The sequence below is a fragment of the Podarcis liolepis genome, assembly GCF_965112155.1.
Source record: "Podarcis liolepis genome assembly, chromosome: 13".
NCBI classification, from domain to species: domain Eukaryota; kingdom Metazoa; phylum Chordata; class Lepidosauria; order Squamata; family Lacertidae; genus Podarcis; species Podarcis liolepis.
The window spans coordinates 11,105,454-11,133,404 of NC_139573.1; the positions used below are offsets into that span (position 1 = coordinate 11,105,454).

Below are 27,951 nucleotides of genomic sequence, written 5' to 3' on the forward strand. Positions count from 1 at the left end.
CTGAGGACGTCACAATCGAATGCACGGAGCGAAGGCGCGGCAGAGTCCAATCCGTAGTTTCTGATTGGTTGGTTTGCATGCGAAACCTTCCGCCTTTGGGCGGGCAATTCATTCGCGGGGTACGATTTAAAGGGGAAGCAGCAGCCGGAGCCCTAGAAACGAACGTGACTCGAAGGTGAGCCTGGCCCAGGGAGAGTGGGCCATCCCAATAATCAAGCAGGGAGCCTTTAAAATAATAAAAGGAATTACTTCTTTCCCACCCCCCGTGCAATTTCCAGGAATTCCCCTTTTTCCATGACGTAGCTACGAAGCGACCTGTGGTCCACGGAAGCTTGCGCCCTATTAAAGTCGTCACTCTTCCAGGTGCCACTGGACTCTTCGTCGTTTGTCCCCATCGGCCCGCCTTGCCCATCTCTTCTCCCGTTTGATATGAGCACTGCCCTTTTAGATAAGGCCAAAAGGCCATCTAGCCCCAGTCTCCTGTTTCCAACTGTGACTGGTCAGATGATGCTGGACACGATTAAAAGCAACAGCTTTCAGGAGTAGCTAGAGTGGTGCCCGCCACATTGTTCAGTTCCAGCCCCAGCCAGCGTGGCCAATTGTCAGGGATGATGGGAGTTGTAGTCTCACAAGCTCCGGGAGGGCACCACATTGGCCATCCCTGTTGTGGGGGATCAATAAGCTACTAGTTAATAGATCCTCCAGATTCAGGGGTACCGTGCTTCTGAACCTGGAGGGTCTACTAACTCTTCAACCTTGGATCTCCAGATGTTTGCTTGTTGTTTAGTCGTTTAGTCATGTCCGACTCTTCGTGACCCCATGGACCAGAGCACGCCAGGCACCCCTGTCTTCCACTGCCTCCCGCAGTTTGGTCAGACTCATGTTTGTAGCTTCGAGAACACTGTCCAACCATCTCGTCCTCTGTCATCCCCTTCTCCTTGTGCCCTCCATCTTTCCCAACTTCAGGGTCTTTTCCAGGGAGTCTTCTCTTCTCATGAGGTTGCCAAAGTATTGGAGCCTCTGCTTCAGGATCTGTCCTTCCAGTGAGCACTCAGGGCTGATTTCCTTAAGAATGGATAGGTTTGATCTTCTTGCAGTCCATGGGACTCTCAAGAGTCTCCTCCAGCACCATAATTCAAAAGCATCAATTTTTCGGCGATCAGCCTTCTTTATGGTCCAGATGTTTGCTTAGCCAATGGCTAATTGGTGGTGATTGGGGTTGTAGTCCAGCAACATCTGGGTACACAAGGTTGAAGAAGTGGTTTAAAAAACCTGTCCATGATGGATTTGTCTAACCCTCTTTTCAAGCTGTCAGAGTCAAGGACCACACCCGTGTTTATCTTGATGCCATCCTCATGTTCTTAGGAACATCCTTGTGTTCTTTACCAAGTCACATCACTTAGCTCAGAGCTGTCTACACGGCCTGGCAGTGGTTCTCCAGGGTTTCACCTGGAAATGGCGGGGATTGAACCTGTGACCTTCTGCATTCAAAGCAGATGCTCAGCCCCTGAGCCACAGACATTCCCCAAACTATGGCCCTTCCCTGTGTACATTTCTGTGGGCATCTGCCATAGGTTGTGTGTGTAAAAGAGCGAGAATATGTAAGAAGTGAATCCGTGGCTGTCGGCATATACAATGCTTAAGAACTGGTGCCTGAGTTTCATTTTTCTTCCTCTTCCCTCCCTTTCCCCTTTTCCTTGTGTGTCGCATCATCGTACAGCTTTTGTCCTTCGTATGCTGAAGAGGCAGCTCTCTATATCCTGACCTTGGATGCCTGAGTTATATATTAGGACTCAGCTTTTCCTGTGACAGTGATTTGTTTTAAACTGCTTTTAATATTGTTGTACTGCGCCCTGGGATCTTGTGGCGAAGGGCAGGTAAGAAATCAAGTAATTAAATAGTATCTGAATAAATTAAGCTGGGGTATTGGAGGTGATGACACCTGTAATGTTCAGCTTCAAATTCTTTCCAAAAAATCAGTGCACTCACATGAATCTTCCTCCCACTTTTCTTGCAGGCAGAAGGCCATGGACAATGAGGTGGGTCCACAGCCGCAAGGCCACCCGCTCTTTGGGGGAGCCTTTTCTGCTTTCCTCCCTCCTGGAAGCCTGGATGTCAGGTACGTCAGACCCTGGGGGCAGCAGTTTGATTGAGGGTATCCTCACACCTAAGTTCTTCCAACAGGGAGTTCCCCTTTGCTTTGCCCCTAAGCTAAGAAAAGAGGCCGTTGTTGTTGTTTAGTCATTTAGTTGTGTCCGACTCTTCGTTACCCCATGGACCAGAGCACGCCAGGCACTTCTGTCTTCCACTGCCTCCCGCAGTTTGGTCAAACTCATGCTGGTAGCTTAGAGAACACTGTCCAACCATCTCATCCTCTGTCGTCCCCTTCTTCTTGTGCCCTCCATCTTTCCCAACATCAGGGTCTTTTCTAGGGAGTCTTCTCTTCTCATGAGGTGGCCAAAGTATTGGAGCCTCAGCTTCACGATCTGTCCTTCCAGTGAACACTCAGGGCTGATTTCCTTAAGAATGGAGAGGTTTGATCTTCTTGCAGTCCATGGGACTCTCAAGAGTCTCCTCCAGCACCATAATTCAAAAGCACCAATTTTTTGGCGATTTTTTCTTTATGGTCCAGCTCTCACTTCCATACATCACTACTGGGAAAACCATAGCTTTAACTATACGGACCTTTGTTGGCAAGGTGATGTCTCTGCTTCTTAAGATGCTGTCTAAGTTTGCCATTGCCTTTCTCCCAAGGAGCAGGCGTCTTTTAATTTCGTGACTGCTGTCACCATCTGCAGTGATCATGGAGCCCAAGAAAGTAAAATCTCTCACTGCCTCCATTTCTTCCTCTTTTATTTGCCAGGAGGTGATGGGACCAGTGGCCATGATCTTTGTTTTTTTGATGTTGAGCTTCAGACCATATTTTGCTCTCTCCTCTTTCACCCTCAATAAAAGGTTCTTTAATTCCTCCTCACTTTCTGCCATCAAGAGAGGGTGATATAGGGAAGTAAAGTCTTTCCTGCATTCCCTTGCATTTTTAAAAAATACAATACACAATTAGCTTGTGGCTTTAATTGGCCTAAGAGATTGTGCAAACTTATAGCTTATATGTCTCCCCCTCCCCTTGCCATCTTTTTAATTAAAAAAAAAAGGATTGGATGCAATCTTGGAAGATTATGAGGAGGAGGATTTTATTTATACCCTGCCCACCTGGCTGGGTTTCCCCAGCCACTCTGGGCAGCTGACAGCATATATAAAACATAGTAAAACATCAAGTATAAAAAAGCTTCTCAGTACAGAGGGCTGCCTTTCAGATGTCTTCTGAATGTTGTGTAGTCCTTTATCTCCTTCACATCTGAAGGGAAGGTGTTCCACAACTGAGAAGACCCTCTGCCTTGATGGGCTTATCAATGGCTATCAGCCATGATTATGATAAATGTAGCATCCATAAGCAGGCACAGTATACCTCAGATTACCAGGTGCTGGGAGGAAGTGGCAAAGTGTGGCTGTTATCATTGGGGTCTGTTTGAGGCCATCTGGTTAGGCTCTGTTGGAGCAGTTCTTTATCTACCTGACATCCACAGGGAGGGCGCCACTACCGAGAAGGCCTTCTGCCTGGTTCCCTGTAACTTTGCTTCTCGCAGTGAGGGAACCAGCAGAAGACCCTCGGAGGAGGACCTCAGTGTCCAGGCTGAGCGATGGGGAAGCCTCATAAAGGGTGCTGATACCTTTAGCCCACCTGCCCAACCTTAGCCCACTCTGACCCAACTTTTCCCCTTCCAGTGAGATGCGCCAGGTCCCTGATAACCAGGAAGTCTTTGTTCACCCCAGCACGGATCAGAGCTTCATCGTAGAACTTCTAGAGTACCAGGCAGATGTCCCCGACGAAAATGCTGCCAGGTTTGTGATGGGAATTGCAGTCCTTTTGTTGCGAAATGGAGTAAAGTTTTGCAGGAAGAACCCTAATCCTAAACTGACTAACTGAGATTTAAAAACAGTGGTACCTCAGGTTACATACGCTTCAGGTTACATACGTTTCAGGTTACATACTCCGCTAACCCAGAAATAGTGCTTCAGGTTAAGAACTTTGCTTCAGGATGAGAACAGAAATCGTGCAGTGGTGGCGCGGCGGCAGCAGGAGGCCCCATTAGCTAAAGTGGTGCTTCAGGTTAAGAACAGTTTCAGGTTAAGAACAGACCTCCAGAATGAATTAAGTACTTAACCCGAGGTACCACTGTACACACTTCACCTGCTCAGAGTAATCGCTCTTATCATCACACGTAGAGAGGGCTGATTCCCAACACTGGTGGGGGGGAAATCATGAGTTTTGTACTTGTATATCTTCCTCCAGACCTTCATAAAACATTTTCTCCCTTTGGGCATTTATCTGATGTAGTTCTGCGTGAGTTTAAAAAAACAAGCAGGGAAGCCTATTTATTTCATTCCATGCAGGAATCGCTTCCCAGAAACCGTCTCGAAGCAGTTTTGCAATAATAACTGCAATAATATGTCGGGCAGATCACCATGCAAGGCCACTCTTAGCCTGCAGTAACAGAGCAAAGACAGGAGAAGGGGATGTAGCTCAGTGGGAGAGCGCGTGCTTCGCATGTACGAGGTCCTGGGTTCAACCCCCAGCATCTCCAGATATTTTGAGGAGGGAAGAAACATCTGTTCTTCAGCACAGCTTTCCTGAAGTGTGCTGCTTTTTCTTTTTTAAAATCCCTTTTAAAGACTTTACTAGGGCTGCGTGGTTTGATTCACTTTACGTTTAAAGCTGAATCTTATCAAATCTGAAACAATTTGAGAACCGAACACATCCATTTTATCTGCACTTTGCGATGTAGTCCTTAACCAACCGTCGTTTATGGAAAATGCATATATATGGGGAAAGTGTGTGAATACAGAGCCATGCAATAGAGAGAATTGTGTACAGAAATGCATTCCGTTAGGGAAAGTTGCTCTCAAAAATGTTTCCATTAGTCAGAACTGCATACGAAAAACAGATTGGGAAAATGAGAAACGGAAAGATCCGAAATAGACCAATCTTCCCATCCCTACTCTTAACGTGCTGTTTTGGAAATGCTAAAACATTTCCCTTCCTTTTCCTCTGCACCTTTGGATAGTTATTAAGGCAGTACAAAAATGGAGGTTGTCCGTGGCATCTTAAGTTCTTCTAGCGATTTATTTGAACTGGGGGAGAGAAGAGAATGATTGTGAAAACATCCCACCAGCAGGGAAGTATAGGTGACATCCACACCATAGATTTAAAGCACTCTAATGCCGTTTTAATTGTTGTGGCTTCCTCCCAAGGAATCCTGGGACTGCTAGTTTGTTGAGGGTTCTGGGAATTTTAGCTCTGCAAAGGGTATCCTTACGACACCTTAGCGCCCCTAACAGACCAATAATGAGAAAAGTGACCACGTGGTGGCATAGATCAACCAACCTGAGTATGGTCAGCAGGGGGTGAGCCAGGGGATGTAGCTCAGTGGTAGAGCGCATGCTTTGCATGTATGAGGTCCTGGGTTCGATCCCCAGCATCTCCACTTTTTGTTACTCCTTTCTGAGCAGGGAATAATAATAATTTATTATTCATACCCCGCCCATCTGGCTGGGTTTCCCCAACCACTCTGGGCGGCTTCCAACAAGATATTAAAAACACGGTAAAAGATCAAACATTAAAAACCTCCCTAAACAGGGCTGCCTTCAGATGTCTTCTAAAAGTCAACTAGTTGTTTATTTCTTTGACATCTGGTGGGAGGGTGTTCCACAGGGCAGGTGCCACTACCGAGAAGGCCCTCTGCCTGGTTCCCTGTAACTTGGCTTCTCGCAGTGAGGGAACCACCAGAAGGCCCTCGGCGCTGGACCTCAGTGTCCGGGCAGAACGATGGGGGTGGAGACGCTCCTTCAGGTATACTGGACCGAGGCCGTTTAGGGCTTTAAAGGCCAGCACCAACACTTTGAATTGTGCTCGAAAACGTACTGGGAGCCAGTGTAGGTCTTTCAAGACCGGTGTTATATGGTCTCGGCGGTCGCCCCCAGTCACCAGTCTAGCTGCCGCATTCTGGATTAGTTGTAGTTTCCGGGTCACCTTCAAAGGTAGCCCCACGTAGAGCGCATTGCAGTAGTCCAAGGGAAATGACTGAGGGGCTGTTAAGGAGATCAGCCTAACAAAGGGAACTGGTCTGACGGGTTCAGCAGCTGCTTCTACTAGATTCCAACCCTCACCAGCTACAGAATCACAGGCCTGGAAGTGACCCACAGATATCATCCAGGCTCTTCCCTATCCTTTAACACCCCCCCAAACAAACATCTAACATCTATCTGTCTGTCTATCTATCTATCTGTCTGTCTATCTATCTATCTATCTATCTATCTATCTATCTATCATCTATCATCGCCTGCATTGCAGGGAGTTGGACTAGATGACTCTAAAATTCTATGATTGCAACAATAGGTATGTTTTGATAAGTGACAAGTTTTAAACTATAGTTTCCTTTTTAATGCAAGCTGAAGCTTAAAAAAAAAAATTCCTTTCCTCACCTTGTTGGCAGCAGTGTGTTGTCAGAGGTTTTCTTTCATTTCCTTTAGTGGTAGATATTTTAGTGGAGACACTGCAGACCCAGGAAGGGGATGTAGCTCAGTGGTAGAGCGCATGCTTCGCATGTATGAGGTCCTGGGTTCAATCCCCAGCATCTCCAGGGTGGTTCTTTTCCCCCTGTTGCTGGGTGGCTTTGTGTGCATCCAGTGCAACTGGAACACAAGAATCTTCTTTTTTTTTTTAAAGAAGACACTCTTACACACTACAGTGGTACCTCGGGTTACAGATGCTTTAGGTTACAGACGCTTCAGGTTACAGACTCCGCTAACCCAGAAATAGTACCTCAGGTTAAGAACTTTGCTTCAGGATGGAAACAGAAATCACGCGGCAGCAGTGGGAGGCCCCATTAGCTAAAGTGGTACCTCAGGTTAAGAACAGTTTCAGGTTAAGAACAGACCTCCAGAACGAATTAAGTTCTTAACCCGAGGTTCCACTGTATTTTTTTTAAAAAATAAACGCTTTAGCACATACACACATGGGTGTAGCGAAAATCAAGTAAATAAATAAAAATACTTAACTAAAAGTAGAAATTGTAGAAAGGTTTTGACAGATTTTTCTGAGCACTTGGGGTCCAGAGAAAGGTAATTTTGCCAAGACATTTTATTCTGAATCTGCTAGACAGAGCCAGGCAGAGGATGATGACAGGTGAGTGTTCTGTCCCTGCCATCCCGTCCCCGCCCCCCCCCCCCCCCGGAAACATAAATCCTGGCTATTCCCATGCATACACAGTTAGCATTCCCTTGTTCTTTCTCTGCACCCCTGGAGTGGTGGCCGTTAAGACAGGACAGAAAGCGATCTGATTTTTAACAGCTTCTAGCAAATATGTGCTGCCTTCAAATTGCAGAATTAAGAAAGGATTTACAGTGCGGTCCTTGGCAGGTTTTCTGGGGCGTACGCCAGACTGCGTTTGGGGTGCTTTTCCCCAGGGGAAGTGACCCTATGCAGGACTCCAGCCTTAAATGTGTCGTGTGCAGGGAGAAAAGCCTAAAACACATGGAAGGAGATGTGATCCTTAGAACTGCCCTAGAGGTCCTGAATGCTAGAATTGAACACAGCCAGGATGGAGGCTCTTTCTCTGCTTCCATAGATCCTGGAGGCTACATTCTGCCTCCATGCTCAGAGGCAGTAATGCTTTTAAATGCCTTTTAAATGTGTTTGTGGGTGGGTGGGGGTTTACAGTTCAGTTGTTTTCGTTTTAACTATTTGTGCTTTTGTCTCTGTGAACCACCCTGACATCTTCTGATGAAGGGCAATATATAAATCTAATAATTTATAATAATAATAACCAGAGAGTACTCAGCGGCTGTGGAGCCAGGGGATGTGGCTCAGTGGGAGAGCGCATGCTGCGCATGTATGCGGTTCTGGGTTCCATCTCCACTTCTTACTCCTTGCTCTGCAGGAACCTTCATGTGAACCATTCAGTCAGTGTTAGAAACTGAGATATGAAAGCTAGGAGATAATTGGCACTTTAAACCTAGGTTATGGGCGCAACAATGGAATGTCTAAGCACACTTTTTTTATGTAACAAGAATACAAACCTGAAAATGAACCAACTGCAGCTGAATTATTACGTTCATTTTTCACATGGTCTAGTCCAGGGGTCAGCAAACTTTTTCAGCAGGGGGCCAGTCCACTGTCCCTCAGACCTTGTGGGGGGCCGGACTATATTTTGAAAAAAAAATAATGAATTAATTCCTATGCCCCACAAATAACCCAGAGATGCATTTTAAATAAAAGCACACATTCTACTCATGTAAAAACACCAGGCAGGCCCCACAAATAACCCAGAGATGCATTTTAAATAAAGGGACACATTCTACTCATGTAAAAACATGCTGATTCCCGGACTGTCCATGGGCCAGATTTAGAAGGCGATTGGGCCGGATCCAGCCTTAGTTTGCCTACCCATGGTCTCTAGTCCTTCCCCTGCCCACCCCTCCTGATATTCTTAAGAAGGTTTCTTCTCCAGTCCTCAGAGAGTAGCTGGAAGTGGGGAGGCAGGAAAAAGCTCCTCCTTTCCTTCCACTCTGCAGTTTTAATCTGAAATCTTAGGCGCAGTACTGCACCCAGAGCTCAGAAACTGCTCGCACTAATGAGATTCCCTGTCGCAAAACGTGCCTAGAACAATGGGAGTTTCGAACACTGCATTCAGTTGGTGGAATCCAGATTGGTTGAAACCTAAGAGGGTAAATGAAAGTCAAGCATAAACAAGTTTCTGAATCTGTTTGTAGCTGGGTGTGTCCCACTGCCTAGGTAGGCAGGCAGGCAGGCAGGCAGATAGATAAATATGCTCCTTCTGCTTTGATAAGAGACAGATGCTAATTTCTAGCTTCCTGTTTTAATGTAACCTGAGGCTTAATGATCCCTTCCTCACCCAGCTGGCAACAATGGGTTCTCAGAGACACATTTAGTGCCTTGAACAATAGATGCTTTGGTGGAGGCCTCATAGAATCAGGAAGGGGATGTAGCTCAGTGGTAGAGCGCATGCTTCGCATGTATGAGGTCCTGGGTTCAATCCCCAGCATCTCCATGTTCTTCTTTCCTTTTAAAAAACTGCCCCCCCAAAAAAACCAATTACAAATACAGAAAACTATAAGCATGGTCTTCTCCAGACACGCCCCCCCAGTATCCCAATTATCCAGTATACCCCAATTATCCAGATTGCAGTATGAAAAAAACGCAAAATGGTTGGCAGCGTACAAATGAACCAGTTAGCAATGACAAAGTCAGGTTTGTGGGCAGTCTTTGTCTCACAGGCATAGAAAAGTACAACTTTAGTTTTAGGGGCTTTCCGACTACGATTTGGAGGTTTGCACAGAGTTCTTAACATGGGGTACAAAGAGGATGGTAGTTATTTTTAAACTGAGCAAATGCTCAAGGTCAAGGTAGGGGGTTGGACAAGATGACCCCTTTCAGCTCCACAGTTCTATGATTTTATGCCTTCAAGCTTGCAGGTTCTACTGTTTTACAAAAACCCCAAGATCCATCAACTGGGTGGATAAGACGTAGCCTTAATAACACACACACACACACCAGGATTTGTTTTGAGTACTAGAACTGAGCTGAGCTCACAGTCCCTTCACAGAATAACCCCATTCCTGGTTATTGTTTCTTCTTTTCAAGAGCAACCTAATCTGAAAAAGGTGGGTGGGGTTGGGCGCTGCCATTTGTTCCTGCCCTATTAAAACAATTGGGAGTCAGGCATCCTTGCTGATCTGTGGCAAGCCACCCTGCTCCCCACTCCTGTTCTAGATAACATCTAAAGAGACAGAATGAAGAAGAGCAAACCCCCGTTTTCAGTGTGTGGACATTTAACACCCAGGCACCAGTGGAAGAATATTTCAAGCTCCCAGTTTTCAATTGCTGCTCTTCAGTGAAGGGAGACTCCACTGCAAAACAGCTGAAATAGAACATAACAGGAAGTTTGATTTTCATAATATGGGCATGAATTGAGACAATGGTCTCACTATAAGTATTAACTATCTTAGGGTGACTGTGTTATTACCAAAATGGCTGCTGTTGTTTGTGGTACTTTGCGTACGTTTTATCTTTAATCGGATTGCTCTTTCTGCATTTTATCGCCCTTTGATTGCCGCTGCTCAGAACTCTTCCCTCTATACCCATTAGGGCAATAACACACTGTTGCCATATTATGAAAGACTTAATGATTTAGTTTGTTTCTGTGCATTTTTTCATTTCACCTTGACTCTCTTGTGTAAGGCGAGGAACAAATGGAACAAACCATGAGAGCGCTTCCAGCCTGCAAGAACAGGAAGTGGGGATGTAGCTCAGTGGTAGAGCGCATGCTTTGCATGTATGAGGTCCTGGGTTCGATCCCCAGCATCTCCAGTTTTGCCGAATCTCTGCCTGGGAAATGCTGGATGGAGTGTGAGGCTTGATCTCTGCTTACCTATAAGATACTGGAGGTCACCTGTTGGTCTCTTTCCATGACTGAGACTGGTGTTCACACCTTTCCCCTCTCCCCTTTTCCAACCAGATATCACTTTGAGGACATAGCTGGTGCTTCTGCCAGCGCTGAGATTTTGAGCCAGGAAACGTTTGCTCCCCATCTCCTAGCTCTGGAAGGCTGCAGCAGCGCCTGGGGCCTCATCGCCCGCCAGCTGGTGGCCAAGTTTGATGAGGAGGTGGGTATCAGGGCTGCCTGAATAGAACTTATCAGGAACTTTGATTCTATCAGTATAGGCATAAATAGAGACAGGGGTTTCCCACCCCAATTCAGGCATAAATTACCCTAGCAGTGTTGCCTGGTTATCAGTTGGGAATTTTTCTCCCAAGGATTGCTCAAGTTTTCTCCACGGTCTGCTTGGGGGGAGGGGCAGAGGGGTTGCTTATTTATTTATAAAAATATATCCTCCTTCATCATCAGGGGAGGGGGGAAACCAAACTGGTTTACAGCAAGAGTATTTATATACAATATAATAAATAAAAAACATGCAACAAGTTAAAATTAAATGCCTGCTGAATTTTTTTCTATGCCATCCAACTTACATAGGCAATCAAGAAACATAGTTCATCAACTATGTTTTTAAATTGCCTACATAAATTCGATGGCATAGAAAAATTTCCAGCAGGCATTCAGTGGTTAAAACAGAAGGTGTCTGCTTAGAATTCTTTCTGGAAGAGGGACTCCAAACTTCGTTTCCTCCTCTTTCCCCTTTCTCTTTCTCTTTTCACTAGAGGTAGGAAAGCGAACTTGTGGCCTTCCAGACACTGCAAGACCCCCATCCCTGATCACTTGCCACACTGGCTATGGCTGATGGGAGTCCAAACAGCAGCTGGAAGGCCACAGGTTCCCTGCCCCTCAGCCAGAGCCTAGGTAGCTCAGTTGGTAGAGCATCAGACTTTTAATCTGAGGGTCCAGGGTTCAAGTCCCTGCTTGGGCGTTACCCATTTTTGTGGCTGAGTTCAATCCCCAGCACAGCCAGAGAAGGCTAGGATTTGGAAGGACCAGTTTTTAAAAGCCGGGAGAGAGTGCCTTCTCTTTTCAACATTCCTCTTCCAATTCTACCTGCAGTTTGTTACGGGTACAGGGAATTGTAGCTCTGCGATGGGTAAACTACGTTTCTCATGGTGGGTTTTTTTTTTTTACACTCTCATTTTCTTGAGTAGTGTCTTTGCATTTGGAGGGAGGGGGGGAGGATGCTAGGTGATCAGAAAATAGAAGGCCAAGAAAACAGTTCCCAAGGGCTTTGATGACTCCCTTTTCGCTTACAGGCCAAGAACGAGGTGACTCTACATTTGGTCTTGCTGCGCCTGCCCCAGTATGGGACAGACCTGCTTCTCACCTTCAACAACCCCACCTATATCCAGTGAGTATACTTGAAGAATTGTTAGCAGACTGAGGACCACATTCGCTTCTCCCTCTTCTTCATCCAGGCAAGCAAGGATGCATTGACCAGCCGGGCAGAAATATTCGAGGAGGGTGTGACTGGGGAAGAGTCTCAAGAGCCAGAAAGAGAGGCTGGGAGGGCAACATTTGGCTCTAAGGAGGGCTGAAGGTCCCCATTCCTGCTTTAAAACAGATACAGTAAGAGCTCTGCTAGGTAGGCTCCTGGTCATAGCTGTCAACCGTCCCTTATTTGGCGGGAAAGTCCCTTATCCCAGCCCTGTGTCCCGCTGCTGTCCCTTATTGATGCTGTCCCTTAAATTTCCCGGGTTTCAAAGGAAGCAGCTCCTCTCCCTCCCTCCCTGCCGGCCAAGGAGGAGGGAGGCTCCAACTGTGTTGCTTGGCTGCGTTGCTCACCCAATAAGGAGTCTAAGAACGGCTGGGGGTGGAGCTTGCATGCCTTGTGCCGATCAATTTGGTCACGTTGCCTGGGGACTCGCCTTTGCTCAGCGCTTCCCAGCGGAGAGGTGACGGTGGTTTCCCTTGCTGCATCCCCTTTGCCGGGTTGCTGCGCTGTGGGAACCACAGCTTGAGGCTTCGTTTGGCTGCTGGCTGGGCTTTCTGCCTTTGGCTCGGAGGGGCTCAGAAGTTGAACATACCTGTGCTTGGAAAATCCCTTATCTTGGCTGCTGATCCCTTATTTTCAAGGCTGCCGGTCCCTTATTTTCAAATCTGTAAGTTGACAGCTATGCTCCTGGTGCAGGGCTTTTTAACATCTTAAAGGAAAGGTGCCAGTCCTCATGGAGGAATTCTGCATTGCTTCTTGAACACACGGGCACAGCAGAAAGGCACTTTGCAGAGGTGGTGGTAAAGAGGCAGAGGCTGGCTGTGTGTGTGTGTGTGAGAGAGAGAGAGAGAGAGAGAGAGAGAGAGAGAGAGAATTTTGAGTACTCCTACAGTAACACACACCCTTCCCTTTTTCCCTCCGGTGCCAGTCCTCTAAGCAGCAGCGCAGCCCCAGGAACAGAGGTTCCAGCTTCTCCTTCTCAGCCTCCGTGGACAGTGGAGCATTTCCACACCTTCGTACGCAGCGTGCGGCTCCTCGACCCCGGCATCTTTGGTTAGGACATCTCCAGGATGCAGCCACTTACCATCTGTTCTGCAATCCCAGAATCGTTTGGGTGAAGACTCTTAAAGAGGCTACTTCTGGTTAAATGTCTGGATCATCCATCTGCTGCTTCGGCTCTCTGGACATGGACTCCGATTGCCCAAAGGACATTTGCATGGCAGAGGGCGGTTTCGTGGCACCTCCGCTCCCAGAAGGTGGTTTCAGGTCTCCCCCCTGCCTTTGGACGATATTGGCTTGCTATGCTTCCGTTTGCCTTTGGAAGGGGGTCTATTCTTCTCCGCTCCAACTATGTACCCCACCCAGTTCAGGGAGGGAAGCTGGACTTGTCCTTCCAGGTTGCTGCACCTGTTTGCCAATGTATCAACCACCTTCTCCAACCTGCCTTTTAAATTTCCTGCAACAAGGGTGTTTTGGTGTACCAGTCCGTTAGAACAAAATTCAGAGTCAATTAAAAAATACAAGATGCCTTTTATTTGGACCAACCAATGTTTATAATATAAGCTTTTAGAGTCATACATAGTAAATTCTTGGGTTTGAGGACCAAAAGCAGATGTTTATGAGGCGTTTCTTTTATTTTTCTTTCCTACACATCCTCATCCCCCTGTTGTTGTCGATATTTCAACTAAGGTGGTTCTTTCAGACTTCTTCAGGTTATATATTGCCCTGTGCTAGAGTGTCAAGTTTGCACAGAGGCATGCTGGGAAAAGGCAGTAACTGACCATCCTTTGAAAATATATAAAAAAAGATATACTTCTTAGTCTTGCATTAAAAACCCAGTCATATATATTGCTCAGTGCTAACTGGAATTCATAGGTCCATTTTTAAGGAATGATGTGTATGGACTGCAAATAAACGTTACTCCAATGATAACTGGAATAAAGACCTTGCCACCTCTTCTTCCTGGGGCTGCAGCTATCAGAGCATGAGTTGAGCTAGATTTACACACCCTGCCTCGCCATTAGCCATGCTTGCTGGGGCTGATGGGAGCTGCAGTTCGGCAACATCTGGCAGGCCAGAGGTTTCCCACACCTGTGGTAAAAGCACTTTTCTTAGCGTTTGTGTGGTTTGTTGCTACACAATGTGGTTTAGTCACAATCGTGATAAAACCCTGGATCTCCTACATCTTTGGACAGCCGTCGCTCTCCCCCCTTCTCCTCAGATTTGAGAGGATGGAATCAAAAAGGAACCTGAATTGCCATCTCCCGACAATTGAATTTTAATTTTAGCTGAGACTGGGAGTAGTGGAAGGAGAAATATTGCATTCTAGCGCCACCCAGGGACTGGCCTATTGCAAATGGATTCTCATGGACACAGGAGGCCTATGAGGCCTACCTACTACAATGGTTGCTATGGAAACGCCTTGTGAGGCTCAGCAGGCCTCTTTGTCTAAAACATGGGCAGCCACAAATCATTTCTTTGATTGCTTCTTTCTTGGGGCTGTTGGGCAGCTGGCCATGGACTTGGCAGACCATAATAAGCAACTGACAGAAGGCTACCTTCACCTTGGTGGGCTGGCCTGGGGAAAGGGGGCTGCTTTGGGTGCAAAAATCCTAAAACACGCTCGCCATCCACTCGCCTCACACAATCGTCTCCTCGGTTGATAAGCTACGGCCGCAAGCTTTGCTATTTGGGGAAGGGTTTTGTGGGCATATATGTATATATATATATATATATATATATATATATATATATATATATTTATATGTGTGTATATAAAGCATCTTCCCAAATGTGCAGCCAGCGAAAGAGAGAAAGGTCCAAGCTGGTGAGAACAATCACGGGCAAAATCAGCTGCCGCGTGATGGGTTGCAATGCTCACCATGGCCCCGGAGCCAAGGTCAGAAACATCGCAGGAGGACGACTCTGGCCTTGCAGATGCGAGGGGAGTTCAAGTAGGCAGCCGGCAGCGGCCGCCGCAGCTGACATCATCGCTTCTGCTGTGTCCAGCCGCTGTAGGACCGGCGTAGCTGGTCCCAAAAGAGGAGGCTTAGGATGGTGTGAGGACCGATACGGAAATAGGAAGCGCCTAGGCCTTTGTAGATCCCAAAGAAACCTTCCGAACGGATGATTTTGGAGAGGCAGTCAAAAAGGCCCTTGTACATCAGACCCTGCAGCAGAGAGAGAGAGAGAAGAAAATCAAGCTGTGTATTTATTTCCCCCCTTTCTTATAAAACTTGCTGAGGTCTCAATCCAGACTTCAGCTTGTGTCTTTCCCCCAGGGAAACCCAATCTTTACAGCTGAATTGCAGGAAACATCAACTGGGTTTCTCCCTCACCCACCCACCCACCCCCCAAAAGGATTTTGGGAGCTGTAGTATGTTAAAGTTGCTTGGAATCGTAGCCCCACAAGGAGTAAATTATAGTTCCCAAGATTCTTTGGGTGAAGTCTTGTTACCATAGTGGCACTTGCAAAGAAACCGTAGGCACTAGGAAACTGATCAAGACAACAACCAGGGAAGAATGTCCCCAGTCTAAAACCGTGGAAATCAGCGATGACAATACAGTGGTACCTTGGGTTACATACGCTTCAGGTTACAGACTCTGCTAACCCAGAAATAGTGCTTCAGGTTAAGAACTTTGCTTCAGGATGAGAACAGAAATCAGGCTCCGGCGGCACGGCAGCAGCAGGAGGCCTCATTAGCTGAAGTGGTGCTTCAAGTTAAGAACAGTTTCAGGTTAAGTACGGACCTCTGGAACGAATTAAATACTTAACCTGAGGTACCACTGTATCAGTGATTTGATTCGAGATACAGTCAGCTTCCTAAAAGATGTAACTATATGCACATTTCCCCACAGAGGGATTTACTTCCAAATAAACGTGCATAGGATTGGCCTGCAAACTGATTTTCGCTTTCAGTGAAATCCAGTTTTTAAATCTTATTTGTAACCTTATTCTAAAATGTTATTGAAAGCTTCCAACTTCCTGGAATCGACTGGGAAATCTGAGATGGACAGAGAATGAGTGGGGTGAGTTAACAGTAGATCTGGGGGCAAGGTGGGATCCAGACCAAGTTAGTTGCACTTAGGCCCCATTGAAATCAACGGGACAGGTGACTCATGACACACACTTAAGCCCCACTGATTTCAATGGTGCACAAGTGCAACTAATTTAACCTGGATCCTTCCCATGGTTCCCATCTTCGCCCTTGTCCACCCTGCCGCTAAAACACAGCAATAGCTCATGCTTTCTCCTCATGTTTCTCCCAAGCCATGCTTACCTCACCTCGGGGTCCTACAGGCTGATTGTAGAGGCGGGTGCTGGCCACATCAAAGGGTGTCATGGCGACAGCCACAGTGACACTGCTTGTCATTCCAGCACTCAATGCCAGCAGCCAACTGTCCTTAGGGAAGATCTGGGGATGGGAAGGATATGGGGTGAGTGATCAAGAAGGAGCAGGTGGAAGGGCCATAGCTCAGAGGCAGAGCTATTGGCAAGCAGGAGGTCCCAAAATCAATCCCTGGCATCTCCAGCCAGGGCTGAGAAAGTCACTTGTGTGAAACTCTGGTGACCCACTGCTAGTCAGTGTAGACCAGAGGTGAGGAACCCAACAACCAGGCCAGATGTGGCCCACCAGGCCATTTCCACAAAACTGTGCCAACCTGCCATTGTATGTGATGACAGGTGTGTGGCAGGTAGAGATGTGGGCTGATTGGCTGCTCATGCAGCTGGTCCCGCCCTGCAGAATGGAGGATTGAGCTCTCCATACATCTGCTGATGGGCAGATAGTTCAGCCCTGCTTAGCCGCTATCTCCTCCACCGTGTTGGCCAACTCTAGGCAGGTCCACCATGTGTCAATCACTTGACATCATACAATAAGAGCTGTTCAATGGTGGAATGGTCTCCCATGGGAGGTGGTGGACTCTCCTTTTTAATCTTTTAAGCAGAGGTTGGGTGGCCATCTGTGACGGATGCTTTAGTTGAGATACTTGCATTGCAGCGGATTCGACTACATGACCCTCCGAGGGGCACGTCCAACTCTATAACTATATGATTCTATGCTGCCAGATAGGGGCCGCGGTTGGCGCTGTGGGTTAAACCACGGAGCCTAGGACTTGCTGATCAGAAGGTCGGTGGGTCGAATCCCCGCGACAGGGTAAGCTCCCGTTGCTCTGTCCCTGCTCCTGCCAACCTAGCAGTTCGAAAGCACATCAAAGTGCAAGTAGATAAATAGGTACCGCTCCGGCGGGAAGGTAAACGGCGTTTCCGTGCGCTGCTCTGGTTTGCCAGAAGCGGCTTAGTCATGCTGTCCAAATGACCCGGAAGCTGTACACCGGCTCCCTCGGCCAATAAAGCGAGATGAGCACCACAACCCCAGAGTCGGCCACAACTGGACCTAATGGTCAGGGGTCCCTTTACCTTTACCTTTATGCTGCCAGATTATTAGTAGGTGGGTGGCCCACCTACGTAATGGGTGGAAGGGGGATATAAAGATCTGGCCCACCAAGACCAAAAGATTCTCCTTCCCTGGTGTAGACAGTGCTGAGCTACAAGGACCAATGTGGTCATGAGCTCTAGAAGAATGAATAGTGCAGGAACCATCAGCTGAATGCCTTATGGGTTTGCAGCCCATAAGCTCAGGGATTTAAACTGAGCAGAGAATGAGCATTCTGAGAACCACATGCTTTTATTTTGAAATGAAACATGCAAACCCTTTTGGACCTGAGCACCAAGTGCAAAGTACCTGGTGGCATCTCAAAAGCAGAGAAAAACTTCCAGTAGATGAGGGAGGAAGAGTTTCAGCATCTTACTCTGCTCCTTGGCACCAGAGCCATTTTTTCTTCCCCACAACAGGCAAAAGTAGAATAAATTTACACAAAGCAATCACGCAGATGCACATTTCTTTTGTCTGCATTATGTATTCAGTTTGCAGGGGGAGGTTGGTCTAAGATTTGAACCAATGTATTAATTATCTTAAAAATGGGCAGCAGCAAACACACAATCCTGGCCTCAGCCGTCCTGAACGCAATAGAGAATCCACTTGCAACCTGCTCTCCTGGCACAAATCAAGCCCGACTCGTAATGCAAATCACAATGCAAACACAATTAAGCCTTCTAGGAAAGGTTAGCAGGTTGACATCATACGTACAACAAAACCACCAAACAAACAAAAACACACACTTGTATGGATAGATTCTGAAATACACTATTTGGGCTTGAATGCTCAGAGGTGCGAGGGCAAAGAGCAATGTCCCCATGACTTACTCAGGGCAGTTATGAAGAACCTTTGCCCCTCCAAATGTTGATGAACTACATTTCCCATCAGCCCCAGCAGAAAAACGGCCAATGGTCAGGGATGATGGGAGTTGTAGTTCAGCAACATCTGCAGCACTCAAAGTTCCTTCACCCCTGACTTAGGGAGTGTGAGTTCAAAATAAACCAAAGATGCATACCAACCTAACTTTGTCAGGTGTGGGCTGCTATATTGCAGCTATACGACAACTAGCATCTATATCCATCAGAGCAGAGTGGATCCCCAAATCCCACCAGCACCATTGCAATCCAAACCCAGGATGCTGTTGCAGTTGCTATGGTAACACACAAAAGCCCAGTCACCTCTACATCTCTGCACCCTCTTTACCTCAAGTCGGCTAAAGAATTCTTTGGAAGAAGAGAAGGTAGCAAGTTGTGTAGAAGAGCCAACCATGACACGAGGTGAAGCTGAGAGGGACCCGCGCCACAGTCCCAGCACGCCGTGCTCTTTGTGGATCATGGCCAGAGCATGGAGCATCCCCTGAGCATGGGAAGAGAGAGAAAACGAGAACCACATGTCCCCCTGAAATGTCATTGGTCAGTTAGGACTGAAACGTGCAGCCAGTTAGATCGTATAAAGAGCTTGCTACATCAGGCCAACGCCCTGGGGAATCAGTTGAAGATATTGTGATATATTGTGACGGGAGCTGCAATTAATTGGGCACCCGGTTTAATGGTTCCCAATACAAGGTCTCGTACTGTTGGACTCCAACTCCCATCAGCCCCAGCCAATATGGCCAGTGGTTAAGGATGATGGGAACGGCAGTCTAACATCTGGAGTCCCAGAAGCTCCCACCACTGGCCAAGACATTTCCAGCATGGGAATACAGAGACTTATTCTGTTACACTTGTAAGGCTGAAGGAACAGCATCCATTTAAAGCACATGACTCCCCCCCCCAAAAAAAATCATGGGAACTGTAGTTTAAGGGTGCTAGGAATTGTAGTTCTAAGGGGGTAAACTACACTTCTCAGAAGAAATCATGTCCTTGAAATGTCCCTTAAATGTTTGGCGGACACACAGTCTAAGTGTCTTATAAAAGGCATAGACATTGCGTCGTTGAGTGTGAAATGCACGGTTTCCCAAACTTGGCCCTCCAGATGTTTTGAGATTACAATTCCCATCATCCCTGCTCACTGGTCCTGCTAGCTAGGGATTATGGGAGCTGTAGGCCAAAAACATCTGGAGGGCCGAGTTTGAAGAAGCCTGCTCTGGTGTAACACAACCCCATCCTGCAATACACATTTTTGCCATTGGGGGCAGCCCGCTGAGAACAAGACACAGGTGGGCAACCTGTGGCCTTTCACATTTTTGGGCACCAACCTCCGTCAGCCCATGTCCATAGAGCAAATGGCCAAGAACTATGGGAGCTGGGAGTCCAGCAACATACAGAGGGCTGCAGGTCCCCTACCCATTTCCACATGATTACCTGAAGCATGTGAATGTGAAAAGAGAACATCACCTTGTTTCTCTGGAACCCAGCCATCCTCTGTGGCCGTTGAGTACACTTCATCAATGGTGTTGCTGGCTGTTCCTGGTAGTGACCCCCACGGGGAGGCCTGGATGCTGGGCAACCCTGAGGGTTGCCAGGGTAATGAAATCTTTTCATGGGAGATACTGTGCCCTTGGTACAAGCAAGCTGGGAGTTCTTAAAGGGCCAGCATGCCTGGCTAGGCCCCTGAAAACTATCATCAATGCTCTTAAGGAAGGGCTTTAGCTCAGGAGCAGAGCTCTGCATGCAGAAGGTTCCATGTTCAATCCAGGAAAGCCACTGCAAGCCAGTGTAGACAATGCTCAGCTAGATGGACCAGTAGTTGACTCTGGATAATGTAAAAAACTGAGCGAGCCCCACATACCTGGTGCTGGTATTGGTGCCCTACAGCTATCTCAGCAGCGGACTGAGCCTGGATGTGGGTCTTCACCTGCAGTGGAAATGAAAGAAACATCTTGTCACAACATAGGTAAAGGTAAAGGGACCCCTGACTATTAGGTCCAGTCGTGGCCGACTCTGGGGTTGCGGCGCTCATCTCACTTTATTGGCCGAGGGAGCCGGCGTACAGCTTCGGGTCATGTGGCCAGCATGACTTAGCCACTTCTGGCGAACCAGAGCAGCGCACAGAAACGCAGTTTACCTTCCCGCTGGAGCGGTACCTATTTATCTACTTGCACTTTGACGTGCTTTCAAACTGCTAGGTTGGCAGGAGCAGGGACCGAGCAACGGGAGCTCACCCCGTCGCGGGGATTCGAACTGCCGACCTTCTGATAGGCAAGCCCTAGGCTCTGTGGTTTAACTCACAGCGCCACCCACATCCCTGTCACAACATAAGGGGCCTATTAATAAAAATACGGATATGCCTCCCTATAGAGAAATGCCATCTCTGAAAACCAGAAACGACTTCCGTTCCAGGGCAGGGAAGTGTTTCTCAGGTGGAACTTTGTTCCATGAACCAGGGCATTCAAACGCCTACATTCAAGGCCGTCCAATATTTCCAAGTACAGGAAAACAGAGTGCGTTACTTAACACTTACACAAACGCACACAAAGGCTGTCCTGTAGCATCTTGCTGTTGGCCAGTGTTGGCCGGGAGGAGGATGCAGGAATGGATGGACCACAATGACAAGATGTCCAGAAAGTCAACATCTGACACTGTGTGACAGATAATGACAGTGTTTTGATCTCAGGGACTTTAAGACCCAGTTGGTTGTAAATGAGAGAAAAATAACAGCTGTGTGTGTCTGTCCCTCTCTGTGTTTTAAATGCTGAGGACTGGTGTGGCATATGTAGCAGTTAAAGGAGAGTCTTTTCAGCCTAGGCACCATATCCCCTCTTGGCCAAATCCCCAACAGCTAGCAGCTGTGGGTGCTGTCAGATGGATAAAAAGGGAGTAATTGGAAAGTCATTTTTGACAAGAATGTCAATGAACTTAAATTGGCCTCAAGACCAGTGAGACAAATCAAGACGTACGTCTTGAAGGGAAACTGGGACTTTTCCTATGAATGATTGCGTCAACAGAAAACCACAGAAGAACTTCAAGTTGGAACTTAGTGATAAATATATATATATACATGCCATACCAGCAACAGAGGCTGCGGGTCCATTCAAGCAAATTGGGCACTGTGCCACCAGCCCCACTGGCCTATTATTCCTTACAACCAGCCCAAGGTGTGGCATTGCCCATCGGCTTGCTCCTGAGTCTCAGTGTTGCTTTTGTGGGACTCAGCAAGGGGCAGATGGGGAGAAAACTAGAATCAGTGGGCTCTGCTTGCCATTGGTTGTGGTGGTGAACTTACTACTGGTCTCCCTGCCTTGTACCCTACCAGTCCGCATTGCACATCAGGACAGACACATGCAAAGTTTCATGCATCACCCAGTTCTACACAGCACACAAATAACAGCAGTAAAATCAAGAAAAATTAACAACCCTACTTTAAAACATACAAAAGCTAAAATATTAAGATCGAAATTACTTCAACTTCCTAAGCATCTAGGAATGCTTGCCTAAAGAATGCTTTTAGCAAGTGCCCGAAAAGAGTCTAGCAAAGGCACGTGCTTTGTTGCAATAGGCGGGGAGTTCCAAACTGCAGGTGCTGTCACAGTAAACAATGCAGTACAGACATTATGTATATATCTTGACCCTGCTCCACTGAACTGAAATTTCAGCCTTCACGACATAGGAAAACGGCCAAATAAACAGCTGTTTTGTGGAGGAGGGTTAAGATATTAACTGATAAGCATGAAATTTCATATATAGCTATATAATCCCTATTGTAGTAAGATAAGACCTTTGGAGCAGGCATTTTCATAAAAAGTTTTTTTATGAACCTCCCTAGTAGGGCAGTAATTGTTCCTTGATAATTTGTTACCCCCCTCCATGATGGTACCTGGGGTGCACCACCCACCGCCCTCCTTCCTACGCTCCTGCACCCACCTACCCAATGGCTTGCAACCCCTCTCCATCCATCCCTGTACTGATTCCCCACGCTTTGTGACCCACCATATAGATGGGGCTGCTCACGGTGGCGCTGACCACCCCAGACAATGCCCCAGCCACAGTGGTGCGCAGCAGGCTGATGCTCCCGTCGGAGGCGTGAATGTAGCCCGCCGTGTCGGCGATCCCATAGAGGCCCAAGCGGAGTCCGTTAAAGCCAAACTGGTAAAACAAGGCGGGCAAGAGGCCTCGCTGGAGAGCTGACAGGCCGTCCACCCGTCCAATGGTGTAGAAGGCATGGAAGACGTTGCGGTAATGGCGGGTGTAGGTCCCCGGAGCCCGGAGCTCTCCTTGCAACTGCATGCGGGTCTTCACCACCTCCAGTGGGTTGGTAAACAGGCAAGCCCCACAGGCTGCCACCCCACTGAGGAGGAAGTCCATTGTTGGGGAGCCGAGGGAGAAAGAAATACGGTTGGGGTGGGTGAGGGGAAGGCAGGCGATGTGGGTTTTCTATGGAAGAAGACTCGGTGTTATAAGGAGTTGGGGAGAGGGGGACAAGGGACCGGGATGGATTAGGGGGATATACCCCCCAAAAAAACACTGGACCTTGGTTATAGGTCTCCAGAAGGCCAAAACAGCACTAGTGCTGGCATTAGCAGATAAGAAATGGAGGGAAACAGATGCTGTGAAGGATGGAGTAGATACATTTATGGAAGGGTCAGCTTTGAGAAAGGAGGAAACAGGCAATCTAAAAGGTCCCAGAAACTTTCAGGCGCTAAGGGTTCAGAAGGGGTGGGAGGCAGCGGGGTGACTGGCGATTTTAGATTTTTCTTTTTTCCAGGTTGGGGGCCAGGTGGGGGAAAATGATATTCAAGGAACTGGGGAATTAAGGGCTGGAGGAAACAGGCACTGGTTTGAGAGGTGCTAATTTGAAAGGGGTCCAAATAGGGGCATAATTTGGGTTTGGCGAGGCTAGCAGGGGGAAATGTTATTTTCAAAGCAGCTGATCGGTGGCCAACGGATCCCAGGCTATTTGGGATCCAGTCTCTGGGGATGATTCTGCTGCATAGGGGGTTCTTTTCTGGGGGGTGGGGGTTAAAAGAGACTATGGTGATGGATGGAGAGAAAGGAGGACGACTTCTGCACCAGTAATGGGAGCCGGGATGGAGGACTGCAGAAAAGCCAGGGGTGGTGTTGGGGAGCAACCTTCCAGGGAAATCACAAAATTAAGGACAGGGTGGGGGCATTGGGTGAGAAATCTGGGGAAATTCGGGGTGGGGTCCGCTGTCAGATGGGAAGCGGGATCCCCGGTTCCTCACGTGGCCAGTGCGCAAAGGCGGCGCTCCCACCAAACACCTTCGCCCTTCGCCTTCTCCTCTCCATCTGAGCCGGCGCCGGCTTTGCCGGGAGGTAATACCCGCAGCGGCAGGGATGGGCCACGCCCCCAACCGGCGCAGTTGTCCAACGGCCGGCCACTTCCCACGACGTCGCTCCTCTGGCGCACCTATCGGGGAAGCGATACCTGACGCGCCCCCTCCTTTTTCCTTCTCTGCACAGCCGTGGTGGGCGGGGCCTGTTTAGCCCAGCCTGACCTGGGCGCTCCAAGGGCTTATGAATGAAAACCTGGCGGGTTAAACCAGGACAGGCGGGAGGGGAAATGCGATTTTTCTTGGGGGGGGGGGCGGCGGGTCTGTCTATCTTTCCGCGATCATCTCGATAGTAGAAGCTACTGTGCCAAACTCAGTTTCTGCAGAAGCGATGCGGGTATGAGGACAGGCAGACTTGCTCCGGACGGAGTCAGCCCAATGCCGCGTCCAATGGGCCTTAATAAACTGAATTCTTAGCGCGTAGGATCAGACCTTTAAATCAAAATGCTAATATTTTCCTTGGGGCGAGTGACGATGCAGGAGGGCTGAATGCTGCAAACGGCCCGAGTGTACACCTATCTGCGTCGCTTTCAAGGGCATTGGTGGGCGTGAGTAATTAAACTGGATTAAGTTTGCAAGGCGCGCTTGCATAGGGCACATGCCCTTTGGAGTTCCGGAGCGATGGACAGGAAATGCCGGGGCCTGAATCCCCGCGGCGGAAAGGTGGAACCGAGATCCGCCAGGGGTAGCCAACGTGGTGCCCTCCAGATGGTTTGGACCACACTTCCCATCATCCCTGGCGGTTGGCCATGCTGGCTGGGGCTGATGGGAGTTGCTGGCGCCGCATTGGCTCCCTTTGCAATCGCTCTCCCGGTGATTCCCCGAGGGCTGGGCGAAATACAAAACGCGCACGCATATGCAAAGCATTTAAAGCAGGGATGGGGAGACTGCGCAGCCCTCTTGGCATTGCTGAACTACAACTCCCATCATCCCTGATCATTGGCCATGGGGCTGAGGCTGATGGGAATTGGGGTTTATCCACATATCCAAGAGAAGGTCTGCTCAATGCATTGCTGCCTGCAGAGCCGACTTGAGCGCCTTCTACCGCACAGGGCCCGGAGGCACGTGTGGCAGGAACCGGCTTGCGGGCACCTAGCTCAGAGAAGCGTACCCCCGATGTGTCCCACCCCGGACTTCGCATAACGAGATACGAAAGAAATCCCCAGACTTAAGCCGCCTAGTAAGAAACGTGGCTGCTTCATGGATGACATCAGGATCTGAACTCGGCTCCACTCAAGATCCTCTTCTGTTGGAAACATTTCTCATCTTTGTTCTAAATGCGGGGGCTGATCTAATTTGTCATTTTTGGGTACCGCACGCACAATTTCTCACCCGCTTTCCAAAGCGCAGCAGCCGGCCGGTTAGCTCAGTTGGTTAGAGCGTGGTGCTAATAACGCCAAGGTCGCGGGTTCGATCCCCGTACGGGCCAAGGAACGTTTTTGGGAAAGGCCATTAGCTCTGTTAGAGCATCTTCTTTGAATGCAGAAGTTCGCAGGTTCACTTTCCAGACTGGGCTGGAACAGTGGAGGGTCGCTGCCCGCTACTCTGACTAGCCTTTGGAAGGAAGTGGATCCTGTTTTGCTTAGGACAGCGATCCACGCTGGCAGCGTATGAGCAACCCAGCTGCTGCTTTGCTAAACAAATGGCGAAAGTGGGCTTAGCCCGGCTGCTTTAAACAAATCCCTTGGCATCAGTTATCTTTAAGTTCTTCCCTGCATACTTGGTTCCCAAACTTTAAAGGGAGTGGCAGGTTTGGTCATAATTTAGTTTTTCTCCTGGATAAAGTTTTAAATGGAAAATGCTAAGGTTTCTGTGCATTCCTACCTTTTGCAGTACAGAACTAGCTGCTTTTAGGTAGTGTATATAGTAAACGTCTGTTCTGAGAACATCGAAAAAAAGAATTTGTCCCTGTGTGCATTTGTATTTCAATAAAGGCTTCTCTTTTCACTTGGAGCCTGCATCTTTTACCTTTGGGTTTTTGTGAGGGTAACCTCCAGTCTAGGAACCCTCTTTTAAATTTCTCCAACGCTAGCATTGCTTCTCCCCAAACAATGCTTGATCCGGTTGGGCCAAGAGGTCCTTTGGGGGAAAGGGTTTCCTTGCATGCAAAATTTCCAGGTTCAATTCCCATAATATCCAGGCAGGGATGGGAGAGACCTTGCTCAAAAACCCTGGAGAGTTGCTGCTACTGAGGTAGATGGACCAAGAATCCAGTTTCCTATGTTCCAGAAGTGGAACTCAGTGTTTCTTTTTGGTTTCCACCCACGAAGTGTCAAAAGATGAACAATTAATGGTTCACAAAGATCTCACTAGGTGTGCTCCCAGGTAAAATACTTTTATTGAGCCTTTCTCCCAATTTGCTTATGAGGAGGGAGGTTAGGCAACATAAAGCGAGTGTTATTCCCCACCCGTTCCAGAGATTTCCCCATCTCTTCTTTTGTTGCATGAAGTCTGCTTTGTTGGGGAAAGAAGATTGGTTGCGCAAGACCGCTCAATAAAATACAACCTGAATTTGCTGGGGTGTGGCTGAATCCCACCCCAAAATAGTGTGTGGCTGGAAGTGCCCCGAGTCAGTGATATGGTTTGTTTCCTCCCAGCGCAGCAACAGCAGAGTTCAGGGCATTTGGGCAATTCACAATAGAACTTGCTTGTCCGCAGGAAGCCATCGTTGTATCCTCACAAGCCGCGGCACTGTCCAACTCTGCTCTCATGCACCACATGACCAGAGTAGCTGGATCCTGGATTAAGAAACTAGAATCTTAACCAGCTTTTATACATAGAAAAAATGGTGGCGGCAGCAGCACAGGAGCTCCTGATAGGCACCTGTCAATCTAGCTTGCCACTGTGGCCATTCTTTGGGAGTTTCTGCAGGCTGGTGACACCAACCAGTTAGCTTTGATAATATTAGCAGTACACTATCAATTCCCTGACTGCTTTAGGTACCCCACTGTGACTAAGCGGTATATAAATTGCTAAAATAATAAATACAGTGGTACCTCGGGTTAAGTACTTAATTCGTTCCGGAGGTCCGTTCTTAACCTGAAACTGTTCTTAACCTGAAGCACCACTTTAGCTAATGGGGCCTCCTGCTGCTGCTGCGCCACCGGAGCACAATTTCTGTTCTCATCCTGAAGCAAAGTTCTTAACCCGAGGTAATATTTCTGGGTTAGCGGAGCCTGTAACCTGAAGCGTATGTAACCTGAAGCGTATGTAACCTGAAGCATATGTAACCCAAGGTACCACTGTATGCCATTTTTTTAGTTCTAGCCATAGCAACCAAACAAAACTATTTACACATCTCTGCTGCTATGAATTGGAAAACAAAGAATGTTATTCATCTCCTTTCTCACCCTAAACACAGCTGTGTTTTCACAGCCACAGGTGCCTAAAGGAGATTTCTCCCCCAATTTCTAGGCAATTTTAAGCACCCAAAAGACAGGCAAGCAAGGGTTCAAGGGGCAACCCTCGCCCCAAGCCTGACAGCTGTCGAGAATACTTGCCAGAAGTTTTGATCTGCTATGGGACACCTGTGCCCAGTGAACCATGCGGTGTTTGAATGTCTGCAGATAAAGCTTTGCTAAGCCATCATCTCAATTCATGGTATCGTGTTACTTGCTGCATTCCGAGTTGCACAGCGGAGGTCCTTTACGACTGTAAACACACAGATCCAAATAACTGGTGGTGGTGGTGGTAGCAGTGGGAGGGAGGTCTCCAATTTCATAGTAATTATTTGGAGAAGAAAAAACAACAATTATGGATCTGAAAGGCTCCAGTATTTACTGATCCTGTAATTGCAACCTATATATTATATGGATGCATGTAGAATGCTTGCAATGGTTCTGTAGCCCAACAAAGACCGCTTGGGAGAGACAATTCGAAGTTGAACTGAAAGGTCAGCAATAAGCTGAAAAGGTATTTCTTCACCAGGGATGGCTTGTATTTCTAAAACAGTAGATCTGGGGAGAAGTTAAGCAGGGTAGCTATTGCATAAGGCTCTTGTTGACCTCTGCCTTGTCTCAGTTCCGCAGGCCGACATGGTTCCCATACACACCTGACTTAGGAAACGAAGTGCAGTGCAGATACCTCCCTCCCCAATCTCAAAATGATGGAAAACTGAAAAACCAGTGAGATGTGAAAAGCCAGTGAGATGTCTATGTGACATATATAAAAGGATGTCACATAGAGGAGGGAGAAAGGTTGTTTTCTGCTGCTCCAGAGAAGCGGACACGGAGCAATGGATCCAAACTACAAGAAAGAAGATTCCACCTAAAC

General features: G+C 47.9%; 2 protein-coding genes across 5 annotated transcripts; one reads left to right on the forward strand and one right to left on the reverse strand.

The window, feature by feature from the left end:
* Positions 1–62: 62 nt before the first annotated feature.
* On the forward strand, positions 63–13,954 carry RANGRF (RAN guanine nucleotide release factor). 3 transcript variants are annotated; one of them, XM_083471266.1, is made up of 7 exons: positions 70–175; positions 1,721–1,877; positions 2,018–2,119; positions 3,784–3,900; positions 10,596–10,743; positions 11,834–11,928; positions 12,941–13,954. In XM_083471266.1, exons 3-7 carry the CDS (start codon positions 2,028–2,030, stop codon positions 13,068–13,070), a joined length of 582 nt encoding a protein of 193 aa, XP_083327392.1. In that variant the 5' UTR covers positions 70–175; positions 1,721–1,877; positions 2,018–2,027; the 3' UTR covers positions 13,071–13,954. The 3 variants fall into 3 exon arrangements, with proteins under 3 accessions (XP_083327391.1, XP_083327392.1, XP_083327393.1); XM_083471267.1 differs by lacking the exon at positions 70–175 and adding an exon at positions 224–363; XM_083471265.1 differs by lacking the exon at positions 1,721–1,877 and having other exon boundaries at positions 63–175.
* SLC25A35 (solute carrier family 25 member 35) lies at positions 13,523–23,740 on the reverse strand. Of its 2 annotated transcripts, none has more exons than XM_083471238.1 (5): positions 22,319–23,740; positions 20,181–20,246; positions 18,654–18,806; positions 16,293–16,427; positions 13,523–15,182 (listed from the first exon to the last, which is right to left on the reverse strand). In XM_083471238.1, exons 1-5 carry the CDS (start codon positions 22,691–22,693, stop codon positions 15,000–15,002), a joined length of 912 nt encoding a protein of 303 aa, XP_083327364.1. In that variant the 5' UTR covers positions 22,694–23,740; the 3' UTR covers positions 13,523–14,999. The 2 variants fall into 2 exon arrangements, with proteins under 2 accessions (XP_083327364.1, XP_083327365.1); XM_083471239.1 differs by having other exon boundaries at positions 15,021–15,182; positions 16,298–16,427.
* Between the last annotated feature and the right edge of the window lie 4,211 nt (positions 23,741–27,951).

Excerpts from the sequence above, each read along its gene's own strand:
- RANGRF (XM_083471265.1), top strand. The coding sequence starts at position 78 with ATGCGAAACCTTCCGCCTTTGGGCGGGCAATTCATTCGCGGGGTACGA. Across the intron at positions 3,901-10,595 it reads CCCGACGAAAATGCTGCCAG|ATATCACTTTGAGGACATAG; the intron begins GTTTGTGATGGG and ends TTTTCCAACCAG. Across the intron at positions 11,929-12,940 it reads AACAACCCCACCTATATCCA|TCCTCTAAGCAGCAGCGCAG; the intron begins GTGAGTATACTT and ends CTCCGGTGCCAG.
- SLC25A35 (XM_083471238.1), bottom strand. The coding sequence starts at position 22,693 with ATGGACTTCCTCCTCAGTGGGGTGGCAGCCTGTGGGGCTTGCCTGTTT. Across the intron at positions 20,247-22,318 it reads TGAGCAGCCCCATCTATATG|GTGAAGACCCACATCCAGGC; the intron begins GTGGGTCACAAA and ends TTTCCACTGCAG. Across the intron at positions 18,807-20,180 it reads GGCACCAATACCAGCACCAG|GGGATGCTCCATGCTCTGGC; the intron begins GTATGTGGGGCT and ends TCCCATGCTCAG.